Source organism: Anabrus simplex, chromosome 6 (genome assembly GCF_040414725.1).
Source record: "Anabrus simplex isolate iqAnaSimp1 chromosome 6, ASM4041472v1, whole genome shotgun sequence".
Lineage (NCBI taxonomy): Eukaryota > Metazoa > Arthropoda > Insecta > Orthoptera > Tettigoniidae > Anabrus > Anabrus simplex.
The window spans coordinates 115,242,149-115,262,697 of NC_090270.1; the positions used below are offsets into that span (position 1 = coordinate 115,242,149).

At 39.3% G+C, this 20,549-nt stretch overlaps 1 protein-coding gene across 1 annotated transcript in view; it reads left to right on the forward strand.

The window, feature by feature from the left end:
• The window catches only part of LOC136875886 (uncharacterized), a 637,093-nt gene that overhangs the window by 536,296 nt on the left and 80,248 nt on the right, over nucleotides 1-20,549 (forward strand). The window contains exons 6-8 of the mRNA XM_067149506.2: nucleotides 4,407-4,540; nucleotides 8,760-8,844; nucleotides 15,086-15,181. Coding sequence (XP_067005607.2) covers nucleotides 4,407-4,540; nucleotides 8,760-8,844; nucleotides 15,086-15,181 — 315 coding nt within the window. The remainder of the gene's footprint in view (nucleotides 1-4,406; nucleotides 4,541-8,759; nucleotides 8,845-15,085; nucleotides 15,182-20,549) is intronic.

Below are 20,549 nucleotides of genomic sequence, written 5' to 3' on the forward strand. Positions count from 1 at the left end.
GTTCATATATGAGCGCTTGGCAACAGCGCAGAAAAAGCTGAGTATCGCGAGTCGCGTTGAGCAGTGCGAATCTCTTTTCCTTCGTAGTCTATGTGCCGAACGAAAGAAAGAAAGAAAGAAAGAAAGAAAGAAAGAAAAAATGACTGAAATGAAGCAGAAAAAGGACCGTTCTAATTTTTCCAAGGAGGACAAGGATGCCCTGGTTGAAATTGTACCGGGAAAGTTGGCTGTGCGGTTAGGGACGCACAGCTGTGAGTTTCAATCCGGGAGATAGTGGGTTTGAACCCCACTGTCGGCCTCCCAGAAGATGGTTTTCTGCGGTTTCCCATTTTCACACTAAGGAAATGCTGGTGCTGTACCTTAATTAAGGCCACGGCTGCTTCCTTCCCACTCCTAGGCCTTTCCTATACCATCGTCGGCATAAGACCTATTTGTGTCAATGCGATGTAAAACCAATTCCAAAAAAAAACCACGAGGTAACTTCACTTTTAGCCCCATACTGAGACAAGGGAACTGTCTTTACACAACCCCAAGTGTTCCTTCTATTGCTGATCTTGTTGCTTTATGGGCTCGATTATAAGCTCGCTCTACAGCTGTTTCAGCATGAAGTACTGGCGTCAGCAGGTGATGACAACACTGATAGCCATTGTCTCCCAGGAGTAGGTCTATGCCTTTTGGAACGTCACCTGTTTCGAACTGAGCATGCACTTGTAAATTAATGAAGATACTGCTATCGTGAGCAGATCCTAGCCATCCTGCTACGATATTTAGGGACCTGAGCCGAGCATCACAAATAACTTGAACATTTAATGAAAACCAACCATGACGATTCCTATAAACTTCTGCGTTATCACCCCCAGGAGATATTATACGTATGTGGGTACAATCTATAGTGACTGGAACACCAGGGAAGTGTTGTGCATAAAAAAAAATCATGTATAATGTTCCTCACTTCAATTTGTTCGAAAGGCATTTTGATAAACTTGTGTTTCAGTGCAGCAATAAGATTAGATACACGAGCAGCTTGTCTCCTTTCTCCCAAGTCTTCCCAGTCCAAATTCTGCAACATTTTTATAACGCTACTCTTTTGTTGGAAATCACCCAGAACAATTTGAGCTGATTTTCTTTGGAATTTTTCCAGTTCTTGAATCAAGTAATCCTCGTGAGGTTCCCATATACTGGAACCATACTCTAGTTGGGGTCTTACCAGAGATTTATATGCCTTCTCCTTTACATCCATACTACAACCCCTAAATACCCTCAGAACCATGTGCAGAGATCTTTATCCTTTATTTACAATCCTATTTATGCGATTACCCCAATTAAAATTTATGGTGGAAGGATTAGCAGAATATAATTGGCTTTGATACATTGCAGTAACTTTGGCTCATTACAGCTATAGGCCTACTTTGCCACAAAGAACAAAATTGCACACAGATTATATAAAATCATTTAATGATAGGGATCAACAACATTTCTCTTTTTTCTTGCTTGGGTACTTTCATTCTTGAGATTGTTCTTTTATTTATCACTAATGTGATTGTAATCAATATTTTCTAATTTCTAATGTTTCTCTGCTCTTAAATTTGAATTATATGTAGTTCTGTTTTTGTATAGACATCTTTACTTGTATTTGTACTTCCTATTTGATACTGATTTGTTTAAGATATCTGCCTGTTTTGATTATAGTAATATATTGAAAGTGTGCACACTTACTGCATGTTCATGGGAGGATTATTTGGTGTGTGTTTTAAAATGAAAATAACCGAGCTCGATAGCTGCAGTCGTCTAAGTGCGGCCAGTATCCAGTATTCGGGAGATAGTAGGTTCGAACCCCACTATCGGCAGCCCTGAAAATGGTTTTCCATGGTTTCCCATTTTCACACCAGGCAAATGCTGGGGCTGTACCTTAATTAAGGCCATGGCCGCTTCCTTCCCACTCCTAGGCCTTTCCTGTCCCATCGTCGCCATAAGACCTATCTGTGTCAGTGCGACGTAAAGCAAAAAAAAAAAAAAAAAAAAAAAAAGAAAATACACAGCCTGTTTCCAGTTATTTGACCAGGCCGGGAATGGAATGAATGAAGCATCGTCTAGCGGCGAGGACAGGAACTGTGCTAGCTGCCAACCCGTTGCACTCCTTGCACTCCTCTGGGGACTGACAAATGAAATGATATTGGAGAGTGTTGCTAGAATTAAAGATGACCGGGAAAACTAGAGTAGCTGGAGAAAAAAATGTCTCGCCTCCACATTGTTGAGCACAAATCTCACGTGGCGTGACCAGGATTTGAATCACGGAACCCAGCATTGAGAGGCTGGCGTGCTGCTGCTTGAGCCATGGAGGGTACTATCTTTGAAATACTGTATGTTGTTAAATTATCTAAAAGTCGGAAAAAGTCTGTGGAAGGGCCTTTATAAAATTGGTGGTTCGAACCACACTCTAGCCAGCCGAGAGATGGTTTTCCATGCTTTCCCATTTTTGAACCAGGCAAACGCTGGGGCTGTACTTTAATTAAGGCCACGGCTCCCTCCTACCCACTCCTAGCCCTATATTATCCCATCGTCACCGTAAGACCTATCTGTGTCAATGCGGCGTAAACCAAATTGTAATAAAATTGGTGTTAACAATACTTTGCTTATTGTTTTCATTTTAAACTGTCAGTAATTGTGTGATTTAATTTTCCCATATAATTAATTTTTTACCTTGGGAGGAAATACAATTCAGTGATTGCGTTGAAAACTAAATGCTCTTAAAATAGGCTTATTTATTTCTATGAGTCAAAAGCAGCATGGAGAGAGTTCTTGAATAATCACCCAAGGGTAAAAGGCTATTCCTAGGGAGGGACCTGCATTTTTCGCATTTGCGATAACACGACTTTTAAAAAATATTCCCTACAATGTTTGGGAAACAGTTACCTATACTTAACGTTATTAACAGTTCGAAAATTAGACAGCTTTATTTCACGAAATAAAACGAAATGAGACAATAATATGAATAGTCAACTTTATCAATTTCATATGCATAATAATGCAAAATCACTGTGTTTGCTTGCTTATAAAGGTTTTTCCACCGCCAGAATAAACAATCGTGTCCATCACAGTCTTACAAACCGGACGAGTTGGCTTTGCGGTTAGGGGCGCACAGCTGTGATCTTGCATCCAGGAGATAGTGGGTTTGAATCCCACTTTTGGCAGCCCTGAGTATGTTTTTCTGTGGTTTCCCATTTTCACACCAGGCAAATGCCGGGGCTGTACCTTAATTAAGGCCACGGCTGCTTCCTTCCCATTCCTAGGCCTTTCCTATGCCATCGTCACTATAAGTGTGACTTAAAGCAAATACTTAAAAATAAAAATAAACAGTCTTACATGATCAACTTGTTCTCTCACTCACTCAACTTGACTCATGCGCGTATGTCATTTTGCTTAAGAAGCTGGCCAGTAACAATCTTATTTTGTCTCTGTGTTCTGTTACAGCTAGTATTATGTCTTTAAAATACCAAAATAAGATGATTAAAAATAACGTGAAATTCCAAAAAAAAAAAAATCTGCAAAATTTTTCAGAATTAACCCCGATTTCCACCAAAACATACAACGAAAAACACAGGTTCCTACCTATTCCAAATGTACTCGTGACTGTCAAACTATTTGAAATGCTGCTTATGAGTAGATAGTATTTGTTATCATAAAGTAGTTCTCATTACAGCCTTGTTTTGGTTTTTTTTCTTCTTCTTTTAATTTTACATGTGTTCAAGAGCATCTATTGGAGCCTCCGTGGCTCATGCGGCAGCGCGCTGGCCTCTCACTGCTGGGTTCCATGGTTCAAATTCCGGTCACTCCATGTGAGATTTGTGCTGGACAAAGCAGAGGCGGGACAAGTTTTCCTCCGGGTACTCCGGTTTTATTACATGTTATTATAATTCTTATGTTTAGGTCCGTATTGAAATGTACAATGAATAATGAATAAATATTAAAGTTTATTTATTCCACAGGTGGAACAGATAAACTTTAATATTTATTTGACTTTACTCCGGTTTTCCCTGTCATAATTCATTTTAGCAACACTCTCCAATTTCATTTTGTTTCACCTGTCATTCATTGATCATTGCCCCAGAGGAGTGCAACAGGCTTCGGCAGCTGGCACAATTCCTATCCCCACTGCTAGAGGGGGGCTTCATTCATTCCATTCCTGATCCGGTCGAATGACTGGACACAGGCTGTGAATTTTCATTTCAAGTGCATCTATTAGCCAAAATATTATTTGCAGAGTTGTAATGTGAAAATATTGGTTATTCAGTCACCAATATTTTTTAAAAGTTTGTTTATATTTCACAATAGTTTGAGATCTGTTACTGATATATCTGTTGTAACTTTCATGAACATTTAATGCGATTGGTGTTTTCTACTTCCAGGGGGACTTGAAGAGTTTTCTTTCGCAGAATATTTCAACAGCTGAAGCTCTTAGTCAGCAGGGAGTAACTCTACTCATGGGTTGCAATATTGCTTCTGGTCTCCAGCATATGCATCAAAATGGCTTTGTTCATACGTGAGTACACTGCTGTTAAATACTGTTCTACATTTCCTTGCGAAGATACTAACTCATGGCCATAGTGCAGGTTGGTAGTTCCCTCTGTATCTGTTGACATAATCCCAAGGTTCCCTTTGCGTTTTTTAGTCACACTGAGCTATCTGTTTTCTCCAGTTTATTTGTATTCTGTCATGTTGTAGGCAAATATATTGCTTGGCTGAGTAGTTCAAGACTCCAGGTTGGCAGGTTTGACCTGGCTCAGTCCGGTGGTATTTGCAGGTGCTGAAATACATCAGCCTTGTGCTGGTAGATTTACTGGCATGTAAAAGAACTCCTATGGGATAAAATTCCAGCACCTCGGCATAACTGAAAAACTAATGAAAGTAGTTAGTGGAATAAGAACCAGTAACATTATTATTAGCAGATATGTTAAAAGAAGTTCGAGAAAAAGTTGATAAGGAATTGAGTAGAGTCAGTACAAAATTCAACGTAGAAAATTATTATTTTTAGAAAATGATTTGTTTCTGAATCAGTAAGAGAGATACGGTATTGGCCAAAAAAAATATATGTATATATTGGCGTGATTTGCAATAGAAAAATGATGATAAGAAATGTCCTTATGAGATATACGATCAAGAGGACAGAAACAGAGTAAAATATTTTACATGATACATTTTTATTGATTGCAAAATACAACAACTCTTTCTTTTTTTTTTTTTACTGCACCGTATCATGTCCTAAAATCCAACTAACTCAGGGTATAGCGCATGGTGCATCCGGAGTGTGAGGCACGACACAATAAATGGCTAATTACTAAACATACTACAAGTAAATGGACAGGAAATACTACTACATAGATACGGAATAAGAACTCTGGTTAACTGGCAAAATGGATTTATTTACTCAAACATAAATTTAGTTCATCCTAAAATGCAAAAAATAAAAATAGAAGAGGAGGAAAAACTGACTCATGGTCATAAAATGTGTGTTACGCACACCCTCAAAGTCAACATTATAATAACAGACTCTTTGCAACAAAATGGGTATCAACCCATGAATATCAAACATGAATTAAATACAAATAAACTGGAAATTTCAGTGATGTTACATCGTTAGTGATTGGATGCGCAGCTCCGATATGATCCTAAGTCGTTGCCTGAAGGCTGCGATAGCTAATACCGTCCTTTTGATGCCTTAATAATGATCACTTGTACTAGTGAGGGGTCTGTCTAGACATATCTACATTCATCAACATGTTGATTGCAATGATATAAATACACACTTGCCTAGGGCTGCACTACTAACTCCCATCCAAAAATCACTGCTTTTAAATATGGGACCGACCCATATGCAAAGTGACCGGGTCAAAACCGGCACCCAAAATTAGATAGTGAGCTAAAGTCCCCTTTACTCAACACTGGACACAACATCACACACAAAAATAAATAAATAAATAAATAAATAAATAAATAAATAAATAAATAAATAAATAAATAAATAAAAAAAATAAATAAATAAAAAAATAAATAAATAAAAAAATAAAATTACACAGAAAACTCCTGATATAAAACACACACAAATATATACACAGGAAAATAAAAGGCCATCGGGATATTAGTTCCGATACATCCACGGCCGTGTCTGACTTCACGTCAAAAAGAACAGTGGCATTCTGTCTTACAGCTCTACGTGGTCGGTCAGCTGACTGCAGGACAACAAGATTTAACTAACTGGGATATGGAAATAGCAAGAGGTTCATTCAAGAGCTTAACGGGCTTGGCGACAAAAAAAACTTTCACTCGAATGACTGGGGCGAAATCTCAGCTGTAGCTACCTGCTAAAGCTCTACATAGCCAGACCCTAGCCTGCCATTCCTCATAAATACAAGGTTCATAATCTCCCTCTTTCAAATCATAACAGAGAGCTCTTGCTCTTAATTATCAAAGCACATGGCTCGCTATTTCATCACATAATCGGCCCCAGCAAATACAAACGGCTTCTCTGCCTATCACATATCCAATTAGCCCACAAAATGATGATTCACGGCTCGTCTGGCCTCGCAACCAATATCTCCTTGGTTCAATGCTCTCGCAGACCCCGAACTTGCTCTCTGTAAATATTTAAGACCCTGCTTATCTCAACGTCGTATTCAGCTTGTCCGCACGTTTTATAAGTAGACCTGAAAATCTATGCTACGTGCAATTAAAAAAAATACATCCTGTACTAGTTTGATGTTACTAAATTAATCTAAAATTCAACGCAGAAGCATGTAGCCCATGAATACACAAAGACTCTATCCCAAAAATATCTCTATCATAAAAAAAAAAAACATAATTCACACAGGAAAATAGGGAATACACCAAAAAAAAAAACTAACTACATCTATCCTGCCTTGTCCCTTCTTTCCGATCTAAATAAAATATGTACACAGGTCCCGGGCTCAAAACATGCAAACAGCCCCAGATGTATTTAAATTGAAATACAAAGAATAAAACAGCTGCCATTCTGGCTGACTTCTAATCATTAACAAATTAAGAAAGTAGACCCCACACTAGCAAATTGTCATTATCTACAGCATGCTTAAGACATTAGGACACTTATCTTTGCTGGCACCTCGGCATCACCGACAAGTCACATGACCACTTTGTCTATGTGCGTTTAGCACATCATGTTAGCAGTCGTCAAACGTTGAACGTCCATCTTGCTGACTTCTGCAAACTGCCTGTCTTGGTCCTGGATACGCCTGCAATGTTATTGGTCTCCAATTACATCAGCTTCACCGCTTTGGTTGTGCGCGTTGCACATTGATTTTCCTCTTAGTGCATGACTGCGATTTACTGCAGTCTGCGATCGAATTTGAGTTCCGATTATCACCCCATTAATTTATGGGATTGATTTCCTGGGTAAAATCTGTCCTTCTCAGCGGAATAATAATGCGGAAATGCACACGATACTTTGCGGCCCACGATCGCGACACGTCAGTTTATTGCTAATATGAAAGTTAATTTTCCTGCGTCAGTTCGGTTTATAGTTTTAGCAATTTGTAAATTACGCCAAGCCACACTTAGCGTATATAAATAATAGCGAAACTAAGATAGAGGTCACTATTTTGAAATACTGATTCACACAATGAACTGAACAAAGTTCCGAAGTGCGTACATACAGCGTGCGGTTAAATTTAAAAGATCACTGAGCGTGGTTCAAACGTATGACTCACCTCACAAATACACAAGGAATGAATGAGCTTCCCCCACCATGCACGGTTTTATAGACTCACAGGAAGTTCGTTGGTGACGGTACTTCCCCGCTGGATAATAGATACTGGTTTCTCAACGTACAACTAAATCTCAACGGATTCTCATTCAAATACATCTCGTAATTAAATAGCATAAGTGATCAAATACATCGTTGCTAAGTAGCTGATAATTCTTATCTCAACATCTTATGCCATCAAACCTGTGGAATAATGCTTAGTAATGGCTATCTTGGTTTATATTCAAGTGATCCCAGCCTGAACTCACTGTCAAGTAGTTCCCCAGCTTCAAATCTTCTCCCTACCAGCTCGCAGTCGGTTGAATTTGAAAGTTTAAATGTGGCCTACGTGACCAAGAGCTCGGCTACCGGCTCGATTCAAACAAGAAGTTTGTTTGTGCTGGCCCAACTACTGGTTCACAAAGCTTATTACATGGCCTCCCAAAGTACTGGCCTATATTTTTGATGACTCAGTGCTGATGTTAATAAGATATTGCCACAGAATCCATACCAATTAATTGAGGCATATTAGGATATGGCTCAGTACTATACCTTTCATAAGTACTTCATCTTTATAATTTATGTTTTCTTTCAAACTTAAGTGAATGTGAATGCATTTTAAATTGTGTCTGCCCAACTGGAACATAAATGGTAGAAGGAAATGGACTTCCAAGGGCTAGTTGATCACAATCCTCTTAAATTGTTACATAATAGATTCAAAGTGTGTTGTGAATTCATATAGATTCATAAAGAAATATAATGATATATTCCAGCATATCATTTTTACATTATATGTTTGAACATCTTTCATTTTTAGTATATATATATATAAATTTTTTTAGAACTCAAATTTACTGTAGGCTACTACTGTGTTTTGTTCTTTTAGGTCGTGTCAAAAATAACCCAAATAGTTTCTGTTTATATGTTTTTAATTTATTAAAAATATTATAATGTATCGTGTATTCATCTTGGTGTTGTTTTTCAGTGATTTAGCAGCTCGAAATTGCCTTGTGACATCTGACCTCACTGTCAAGATTGGTGATTATGGAACTAGTATTGAAACTTTTAAAGTAAGTACTGTACCACATTTCCTTTCACAAAGTTACTGTAGTGGTCTCTACTCCTAAGGATTTTGCTGGGACCGATTCTTTCAATACCGGGCGAGTTGGCCTTGCGGTTAGAGGCGTGCTGCTGTGAGCTTGCATCCAGGAGATAGTGGGTTTGAACCCCACTGTCGGCAGCCCTGAAGGTGGTTTTCCGTGGTTTCCCATTTTCACACCAGGCAAATGCTGGAGCTGTACCTTGATTAAAGCCACAGCCATTTCCTTCCCGTTCCTAGCTCTTTCCTACCCCACTGTCGCCATAAGACCTATCTGTGTAAGTGCGACATAAAGCAAATTGAAAAAAATGTTTCAGTTGGCTACTCAGTTGAAAGATTTCTTCCTTTCAGCTTGCATAAAGTTAAGTCACATTTTTCAGTTTGTCTTTCTTTTTTTCTTTCTTTCTTGTCTTAAATTATGGCCATCCTGTCCGGCTCCATGGCTAAATGGTTGGTGTGCTGACGTTTGGTCACAGGGGTCTCGGGTTTGATTCCTAGTAGGGTCGAAATCTTAACCATAATTAGTTAATTCTGCTGGCACGAGGGCTTGGTGTATGTGTCGTGTTCATCATCATTTCATCCTCACCACAACACGTAGGTCGCCTGTGGGCGTCAAATCAAAAGACTGCATCTCATTTGGGGACTGGGTGTTTATGTAACCGGTCTTTAGCGATTACACGATACACAGTTGAAAGGGAGGAAAATAAATCAAATTACACAGTACTTTAAGCCCTAGACATGCAATTAACATCAGATGAACTGCGCCTAATATCCACAAACAAATTTCACGTTGGGCAACTTGACAAGTATAAACAAGGAACGTGGAACGGGGGCTGGGAACCTACCAAAGGCCATAGAGATGCGAAGGTTGCGGGTTTGCAGAAAAATCCACGGTGACCTCTTGTTTTCAAAATATTATTTACCGAAATCAACATTACAAGGTAACTACCAAACAAATTCAGCTACCCACACAATCCAGATACACAATTTACAAAATACAAATTAGATGTTGTTTGACAAGAGCTTTGCTATTAGACCAAGAAGTTAACCAAATATATCTTAGCATAAACCAAGTTTTCTAAAACATCTGAGCAATAGAGTGGTGACTAGGGCAAACTCCTATGTGATAACACCAACAAACATTAAATGTAAATTGAAATGGGATTGAAATCAACCCTGCTTACTCCAAGGTAGCCCATCCTGGGAGCGAGGATACGCTGACGTGCGTCAAAACAACAGGACTGACGAGAGAACCAAAGACCACGAAATCCTGCCTCACTCACTTAAAAAGGGAAGTCTGACCTTGGTGCAATTACCGAGTGACCAATCAGAGCACAGGAGCTTGCCTATCGCCACCCAGATTCACCAATCACAACTGTTTATCCAATTGCGATGTTTATGCAATATTCCCGAACATATACAGACACTAATCGCGAACTTCCCATTTTCCAGAATTAGTAAGGACATATTTCTAGAATCCACAACCAACAGAAGCCAACACACCCTGTTCTAAAACACGCAGCAGACAGGGGAGGCAAGACTACCCTGCCGGACTAGAAGATTTTGGAGAGAAACAGTTTTCAAGGAGGGTTAGAGTTCTTTCTTTAATTCACTGATTACCATAGTCACTCAACAGGTGGCTCAATGAATTTCATGTACCCCCCACACACCAGGGACATTAGGGCACCTAGCCCCGGGGTAAGCACTATCCACTATCCATTCATTTTAGAGAAGATTACTGTGGGAGGTGAAAGGAAACTACAGGAGTTTACCCTGAGCCCGAAATGTTAGGGGAATAAATTCCAATCAGTGACCCGAAACTAAAACCTACCTAACTTATCATACTAAACCTATTACACTAAGGGTGATAAATGCTTCAGGATACCTAATGTATTTACCCACACAATTATAGTCATAACTAATTAGCACAAATTACTTTTGATTAGGGTATAGATATAAATAACTAATACTTGCTGGCCAGCATCTAAAATCTTACAACTACCTTACAACAAAACTTATCATTACCTTACAACTAAAATCTTGCAAATACCTTACAACTAAATCTACATGGGCACCAACAGTGGTATTTACCCCTCCCTGTACGACTTAAGGTACTTTTATCTGAGAGAGGTGTACTCTGCTGATCCTTTTTCTTTCGGAATCGCTCACCAATAATGACACCAGAATAAGGAACAGGTTACGATTCACTCTTTCAGCATAACTTGGCCTCGGGTAATACGGGGTAGTGGTTACATGAGCAATGGACAGATTAAAACAGAAATTCTGGAACTGGACAGAAGTAAATGCTTTATTTTCCTTTCCTGGTCTTCTGTACTTTTTCTTTCTTTCAGTATTTGGAGATTCATTACCAACAGCCGATGGTCACTTTTTAAGGCCATGGATGGTATTACCTTCACATCTGTGATGTTCCTTTTCATCTCACAAGAGCATATAGTCCACAACTGATTTCAGTGACCAATCCCTGCTATACCATGTTATCTTTTGGCTCTCCTTCTTAAACCATGAGTTTGTTACCATCAACCCATTCCTCTTGCAGAACTCCAGCAATTTCTTTCCTTTATCATTACTCTTTCCCCAACCTTTTGGTCCCAGCTCATTCTCATAGCCCCTTCTGTCCATACCTATGTGGTCATTTAAACCTCCCTTGACTATAATGTGCTGGCCATTTAGCTGTTTCTGCAATTGATCCTCAAAATCTTCCTTGTCTTGCAGAGTGCTGCCTACCTGAAGGGCATACTCTTGAAGTACTTCCAAGCTCTCTCCTTTTATAAATATTTTTATTTTTATAATTCGGTCACTTATCCCTTTAACTTCCACTTTCAGTCCCTTTTTCACCACTACTCCCACTCCACTACCCCTTCCTTCTTCCTTTCCGCTCCAGTACAGCCAGAAACCATTCCTCAGTTCTTTAATACTTTCTCTTCATCACCTTGTCTCTGACAAACCTAGTATATCTATTGTCCTTTCCTCCATCTCATCCACAATTTTCTCCACTTTGTTTGTTAATGTTGTAAAGTTCAGTGCTCCAAATTGTAGTCCTTTGCCTAGTCTTGTGATATATCCTGATTAGAGTTTGTGATTTTTAGCATTTGCGATAAATGCGAAATATGTCGAAACTTTGTCAGTGTATGTGCCTTCATCTTACATGACCCATATGAGTGGTTTTTAGCAATTTCAAATTAGCAATAAAATGCAAAATTGGTTCAAAATGCAAAATTATACAATTTATGCAAAATAGATGGGAAAATCTCGGTTTTATACGAAATAAACATATCTTTTTAAACGATGCCTTTTTCTTAAAAATAAGATATATGTTGTTATTTATTTCAGGAGAAAGAATTATTACGGCGCCCATTGCGATCATAAGGTGATAACCTACTTTGACCTTGACGGACACTTCCGCCCTGGTGCACGGAACATTTATAAGTTCATTATCGCGGGTTAGCTGGTCAGAGAGATTTATTCTGTATGTTTTGCAGCCTACCTGATTGATGTCAGATGATACCTGAAGCTATTTTCTCTGTGTAAACAGTAACTCTGAGCTGAAATACGGAAAATAAAAAACACCTCAGTTTGCTGCTCATTGTAAACAATCATAGCGGCCTCATTCTCTTTGATGGCGGCATCCAAGCGCGGCATGGATGAGGTTATTCGTAACTGGCTTGAAAATAGTGATGTTGAATGTGGAAATGATTCTTCTTCTTCAACTGACAGTGATGAAAGTGATTCTGATTTCAGTTCCGAGATGATAGTGCCAATTAAAACTACATGACAAAACCAGAATGCAACAAGAGCGGGTGAGAAGTCTAGTAATATGACACTTGGAATTATGATCTTGTTGACAATAAGCCTGTTTCTGTAACATGCAAACCAGTTTCTGAAATTCACTCTATAGTGAGGAGGGGGTTGGGAAATAATCTGAAAGAAATGGTCGTAGGGAATGAATTTCTAACCCCACAGTTCTGAGATCACGTACTAAGGAAACCAAAGCCTATGCCTCTACATTTCTTGCTAATTTATCTGCTTCCCTTGAAACCAATAACACTTACGAACAAAAACATTGGTTTCCTGTTACTATAGACGAGCTAAAAGCTCACTTTGCTCTGTGTATTCTTATGTATGTGATTAGTCAAATTTATGTTAAAGTGACGAAAAAATAAATGGTGTGTAAGGGAATATTTTGCAAGTAATGGTGGGTCAAAGGGTTAAATCATTCAGTGTGTGGAATATCTTTCACTGGCCAAAGAGCACTGCAAAGATCAATCAGTCAAACAGCAAATACACTTTCAAGCACACACGTTCATTCTCTTTGTGTTGACCCTTGATCATAGTCGGTTATTCTTGACATTGGTGTTGAGTAGTAGTTCTGTTTTAAAGTACGGTAGCAATTTATTTTATTGTCTGGTAGCCATGGGTAGAAGCGAAGTGACAATCAAACAGCATGCCGAGAGTCACAAATCGGGATTTTTTATGTGAGCGATGCATATAGGTCTATATTGATGTGCCGACTTTGCTATCAAAGACTTGAAGAAGAAGAAGAAGAAAAATATTTTGCAGTCCTTCCTTTGCCTCGGCAGCACTGTTGTGCATTTGGGCCTCCACGAACAGCATCGATGTAGAGTTTTTTTTAGCAAGTACAACATAATTGTAACTGATAGGTGGCCTCGAATGAAGGAGGACACCGTTTAAACAATTGGCATGCTGTACTTCATTCGTTATTGAAATTTCTCTTCCTTGTAGGTGTTTTAATAAGAAGAAATAGCGCACAAATGTGCATTACATTTTAGAGTAATCCAATAAGGAAGCTGTTCTTTTGCTGCATACACTAAAATGGTATCGTTCACATCGTTTGTTACATAACACGCACACGCACTGCACAGATGGGTCATGAAAACCCGGTCGTACGCACAGTTTGTGATGGAAACCATGTATGGCCAGTCTATTCAGAGCACTCCTCAGTTCGTTGTTCGGCCCAGTCCAGCTTCGATTAATCATTGCGTCCGTCCCGTAGAATTCCAAGTCAATTTCCGCTCGTTTTCTTAGTCTAATATGAAGTAGTTCCTGTTCTTGTCGTGTGGAGGGTAATTGTAGTCTCATTCTTATGTCTTCCATAAGGAAGGTTTCTCTGGCTAGCTCATAAGCAAGTCTTGACTGTGACATTTTGGAAATACCCAAAATTCTTTTCAAGAATCTAGCCTTGACATTCTCAATAACTCTAAGGTCAGATAGAGTTAGATGTTCCCAAATTAGCTCCAAACCGTATGTCAGGGCAGGTAGAACCTTTGCATAGAACAGCGTCATGGCTGTATTTAGAGACAGTTTAGTGGGTTCCTTCAAATCATACATATTTCTTATGGCTGCCAATGACCTTTCTCTTATATGAATTCTGAAAGAAGTAGAAGAGGGCTGGAGCGTAATTCCCAAGTATTTGAATGAATTCACAACTTCCAGGGCTGTTTCACTGCTTGTTATCTTGTCATTTGCTGCTATTCTCCCTCCTTTCCGTGATAAATACGTTCAGAATAGTATTTTTCACTTTGAAATTGTGTTTGTAAATTTGCAAGTAGGCATATTCGTATGTGTGCATTAATACTTCTTTCAGTCTTATGGTGATGTTTGTCTTATTTTCCGTAGTGAATTCAAAACTGCATGACGAGCAATGTGTGATTAAACAGTATGATTTGACTCCCAACTGTTGTCTGTGTAATTTAGCAAATAATGCTTATTTTTAACCAATTTGCTACAAAACGCTAAATTTGAGAAGTTTATATGCTACAAAACGCTAAATTTGAGAAGTTTATATGCTACAAAACGCTAAATTTGAAAATCAAAACGCTAAATCGCTATTTAGCCAAGGTAGTTACGCAATAACTTGTCTACCACCGAATGAGAAAGAGTAGTAACCATGCCCCTTGCAGTAAGTATGTCCCACTACTGCTGACAATGTAAAGAAACCTACTACTACTATTACTACTACAGTCTAGGATTTAAACTAGAAACATTTTTATTCTGTTGTTATTGAAGTTTATAAGACTTTTGAACATTTTTTTGTCACTTCCATTTTGTCACAATGTGTTGATTTTTTGAATTTGTATGTTAGCTTCTCTGCACACTCTTTGTTGAACTGGGTGAGTGTAGATGATGACTATTGTATCAAAAGCATGAAGAAAGTCTGTACTTGTTCCTTTTAGGATGATTACTACTGTGCTGGTGAAGTAGCTCTTCCCATCAGATGGTGTGCTCCAGAAACTTTGTTCTGTACAGAAACCACTATTGAAACTAAAGAGGTGAGTTTGAAGGTATCTTATTTCCTTTACAAACTAGTATTTTTGCCTTCATTCCCTTCCTTAAATAAAATAAAAGTATGATTTTGTCAACACACTTATATTTTGACCTCATGCTTCGTATTTATCTTGGATTAGGTATACAAATGTCAAAATAGGTTTGGTCGAGAGAGTGAGTGAGTCTCTCTCTCTCTCTCTCTCTCTCTCTCTCTCTCTCTCTCTCGGTATTTAATTGGTATTTAAGTTCAGGTATAACCGGAGAGTGCACTAGACTATATATTATTTTCTTAGTACACAGTGGCCTATACTCGAAGTCAACTCAAGTGGTGAAGCCACCAGGTTCAGGAGGAGAAGCATAATAGAGACGAGGAAAGAGGGGTAGTTCTAACAAGCGGAAGGATATTTATATTTTCCTCAGATCTTAGTTGACTACTGGTATAACAACAAAGGGACTTAAGTTCATGCCGATTATAGCTACGTTAAGGGGATCAAAACAGGAAATGTCAAATTTCTTCATTGATATTAGCTTGTGTGCTGCCTCTATGGTGTAGTGGTTATTGTGATTAACTGCCACCCCTGGAGGCCCGGGTTCGATTCTCGGCTCTACCGCAAAATTTAAAAAAAAAGGTGGTACGAGGGCTGGAACGGGGTCCACTCAGCCTTGGGAGGACAAATAAGTAGATGGAGGTTCGATTCCCACTTCAGGCATCCTCGAAGTGGTTTTCCATGGTTTCCCACTTCTCCTCCAGGCAAATACCAGGATGGTACTGCTACCTAACTTAAGGCCATGGCCGCTTCTTTCCCTCTTCCTTATCTATCCCTTCCAATCTTCCCTTCATCCCAAAAGGCCCCTGTTGAGCATAGCAAGTGAGACCGCCTGGAAGAGGTACTGGTCCTCCCTCCCCTCCCAGGTGTATCCCCCAATCCAAATTCTCACACTCCAGGACATTGCCCTTGAGGTGATAGAGGTGGGACCCCTCGCTGAGTCTGAGGGCAAAGCCAACCTGGAGGGTAACCAGATTAAGAAAGAACGAAAGAATAATAATAATAATAATAATAATAATAATAATAATAATAATAATAATAATAATAATAATAATAATAATAATAATAATAATAATAATTCTTACCGGGGTTTGGTGGGTCGCAGAGAGGTGAAAGAACGTTCTGGGGTGAATGGGTCTATCTACAATATCAAAATTAATATAAAACTGGAACTTAAGGTTGTATTACTTCAAAACAACAAACTTAACAAATTTTCACTAGGTGACAATAACAATGATGTCTCAGGTACAATGCCAAACTAGGATGGAACACCCCAGAATAGGGAATTTAACAATTTTGGGCTTCAAGCCCTCGATTTACAATTTCTGAGCTACGAGCTCAAGTTTACAAAATTCACAAATGAGGAATAATTTAGGCAAGGGCAGAAATCCCCTAATTCAAGAGCACATGCTCCCAAAATTACAATTTCTAGCCTTCCAGATGCACCCTTCACTATTACAAAACCTTGAAAAGAGCTAACATGCTCTTGATTTCTTATAATCTACTCAAGGCAACATCACATCACAATCTTACACACTCTGGCCTCATAAAGCACGAATTACAAATGGAAATAGTTTTACACAGGGGTATCTAGTACCCAACCTACTGGGCCTTTGCGGAAAGAGAACAGGTTAAATAAATGGCCCTAACACAACCTGAATGGAGGCGTACACTGCGCTCCCAGATAATGGAATATTTAAAACCTACAGGGCTCTCGGCTGATGAAACTGGGGCTAGTCCCAAACTACTGAGGTGGCTCGTATGGAAATAACTTTAATATATTACAGGAAAGAAAAGTTGCAAAATCGTAGTCACCTCAAACTAAGATGAAGGGGAGCTCGAGAGGGTAACTCACTCTCTATCCCCGATTTACATTTATAGACTTTATGAAATTTTACATGAAAAGAAAGAAGTTTACATTAAAATGGTTACATAGTTAGAAATTCGGACTACTGAATGTATATCTTTTTAAAAGTGCAGACAGAAGACATTATTGTTTGTAGTTATCTTAAAATGTGTATAACGTATACTATGATATCGCAGAAAGGTAAATGACTGATTTTAAAGGAAGAAGTATAAATCAACAATATCTGTGAGAAAGAAGAAGTGTTTGACACATGGTCGTGCAGTTTTCTGAGTTACAGCCCTAAATGCAGATGATTTGATTTGACTTGACTTGACTTGACTTGACTTGACTTGACTTGACTTGACTTGACTTGACTTGACTTGACTTGACTTGACTTGACTTGACTTGACTTGACTTGACTTGATCCTTATATTGTGGGCTGGAAATGAAAATCTTTCTGGTAAATGCTCCTTTTCCACTACACCGGGTTTAAAAGTATACAGTTTTACATTTGATTGGTTTTGCCTTGCTCGTAGCAACAACATGTCGTGAATGGACATCTTATTCATGAAGAAGCACTCAAAATAGCCAAATAATTCATCATTAGTTTAAATCATCCTTGGGCTGGCTTGACTAGTTCAGGATTAGACACATCTCTCTTCGAGTCATTTATGAAAAAATCATGTTCAGTTGATGAATATATTATGTTGGAGTGGAAAAAACAGGTATTTTTTTTCTTTCTGAATATCAGACACTTCTTAATAACAGACATTTATTTTTTCCCCAAGCCTTTCTGTTATTGAGAAGTTGCACAGTATTATTTTTATCTAAAATGTGTACATAACAACAGTTACAGAAAATCTATTTTTCATTTGTATATATTTTTACCATAAAAGCTATAATAATGGAGGTACTCACGAATTTAGATTTTTATTGCCAAGTTCATGAACGGCGACATCACTTATGAGGAAATATTGTTCATTTGTCATAATACTGAACTAATTGGTGATAGAGGTGTTTGTTGTGACTGTTTTTTATAAGCTGTAAAACCATGTGGTTTTTAATGTTGCCATTGATGCTTTCATGGCCCGTACTTATTGACATGATGCTGTATAGGCTTTTGGGCTTATGCCATGTCAAGAAAATAAGGTGAAATTCTTTACGTTTTGCAGAGAACTGTGCTCTGCGTCCTCAGAAGAAATCTTGACTGTCCACGAGAAGGGCTTACTAAACAAGGACTCTTTAAAATTTAGACGTTATAATAGACGTGGAAATGGTACGTTCATTCGCCACCAGATGGTGTGTATGTGACATATGACATTGACAGATGTACGATATAGACACAAGCCTGGAATGAAACATCTGGCGACGTGGAACGTACGAATTTGGAAAACACTAAGATGAAATAAAAATAGTGAAAGGACAGGGAAGGGAACTACCTACGTAAATTCTTAATGGCTGGCAACCAGGTATTACTTAATTGATAGCCGGTGTCCCTGTTGAAATTGTTAGGATTTCTACGTATTTCCACAGCTTCGCATATAATCCTGGACCTGTAGTGTCTGGTGTGGGTAAGAGCTCGAGCATCTTGGAACAAGACATCATGACCCAACGATAGAGCGTGTTCAGCTATTGCCGATTTGTCTGGTTGGTTGAGACGACTGTTACATTCGTGTTCTTTAATACGGGTACCAATGGACCAGCATGTTCGGCCGATGTATACCTTACCGCAAGTAGAGGGAATTTCGTATACCCCAGGATGTAAAAGTGGGGACAATTTGTCCTCGGTTCTACTCAGACTGTGAGCAGTTTTATTGGCGGTGCCAAACACGGTTTTTATATTGTGTTTGCGGAGGACCTTGGCAATTTAATCTGTGGTGTTGTGAATGTAAGGCAAGTAGGCAGTTCCCTTCACTTCTTCCTTATGTGAGCTTTGCTTGGTCGTTTCTCTGGGATGCAGGGTCTATGAATCTGCAAATCGCTATAACCATTACCATTGAACGCGACTTTGAGCGTGTCCATCTCCACCTGGATATGTGATGGCTCACAAATTCGTCTCGCCCTCTTGGCGAGTGTCGTGAAAATGCCTTGCTTTTGTGCTGGATGGTGGTGAGAATCTGCATGAAGATAGCGGTTTGTGTGGGTAGGCTTACGACAAACGGTATGTCCTAAGGAGCCGTCCGGTTTTCTTTTGTGCTAGAACATCCAAGAAAGGAAGGAATCCATCCAACTCCATCTCCATAGTGAATTTTATTGAAGAATGTTGCTGATTTAGGTGGTTTAGAAATAGATGAAGTTTCTCAGGACCTTCTGTCCAGACCACAAATGCATCACCAACATACCTCCACCATATCATAGGTTTGACAGGCGCCAAAGCAATAGCCTCCTCCTCAGAATGCTCCATAAAGAAATTAGCCACTATGGGCGAAAGTGGACTTCCCACAGCCACTCCATCTGTCTGTTCGTAAAAATTCCCACCCCACAAGAAATAGCTGGAAGTCATGCAGTGGTAAAATAGTTTAGTAATGTCCTCAAGGAACAGGTGTTCGATGAGAGACATGACCAGGTCAATCGGCACTTTAGTGAACAAGGACTCCACATCGGAACTCGCCAAAAGTGTATTAGGTTGAAGGGTAATGGTTGACAGCTTGTTGACAAAATACCGAGAGTCTCTGGCGTGTGATTCAGTACGTCCTGTGTGTGGCTGTAACAATTTCCTTAGGTATTTAGCCAGAGTATACATAGGAGAACCTATCGCACTAACAATAGGTCTGAGGGGAACATCTTTTTTATGGATCTTAGGCAGTCCATATAATCTAGGTGGCAATGCATCCCCTGGGGACAGATGTTTAGCCTCCTCTTTTGGAATTGAAGATTGCCTTAAGAACTTCGCAGTGGCGTTGTACACACGAGTGGTGGGGTCACGTGAGCTCAATCTGTAAACAGGCTCTGACAATATAACCGAGATCTTATTCTTATACTCGTCAGTGTCCATAACCACTGTCGCATTACCCTTATCAGCTGAGAGAATGGCCAGTTCAGAATCATCTCTAAGTTCTTTCAGAGCTCTCCTTTCGCCTCTTGTTAAATTGGGCGCGGGTACAACAGCGGATCTTATGAGCCTCGCACATTTTTGTCTTATCTCCTCAGCCTCATCCGTAGGTAGTTTGTGGATGGCTGCCTCAACGGAAGTAATTAACTCCTCAGTGGGAATTTTAGAGGGAGCAACAGCGAAATTAAGACCCCTAACTAGAACTGCCGATTGGTCCTTGTCCTTAGGACATACCGTCTATCATAAGCCTACCCACACAAATCGCTATCTTCATGCAGATTCTCACTCCAGCACAAAAACAAGGCATTCTCATGACATACGCCAAGAGGGCAAGACGAATTTGTGAGCCATCCAGGTGGAGATGGACATGCTCAAAGTCGTGTTCAAGGGTAATGGTTACAGCGGTTTGCAGATTCATAGAGCCCTGC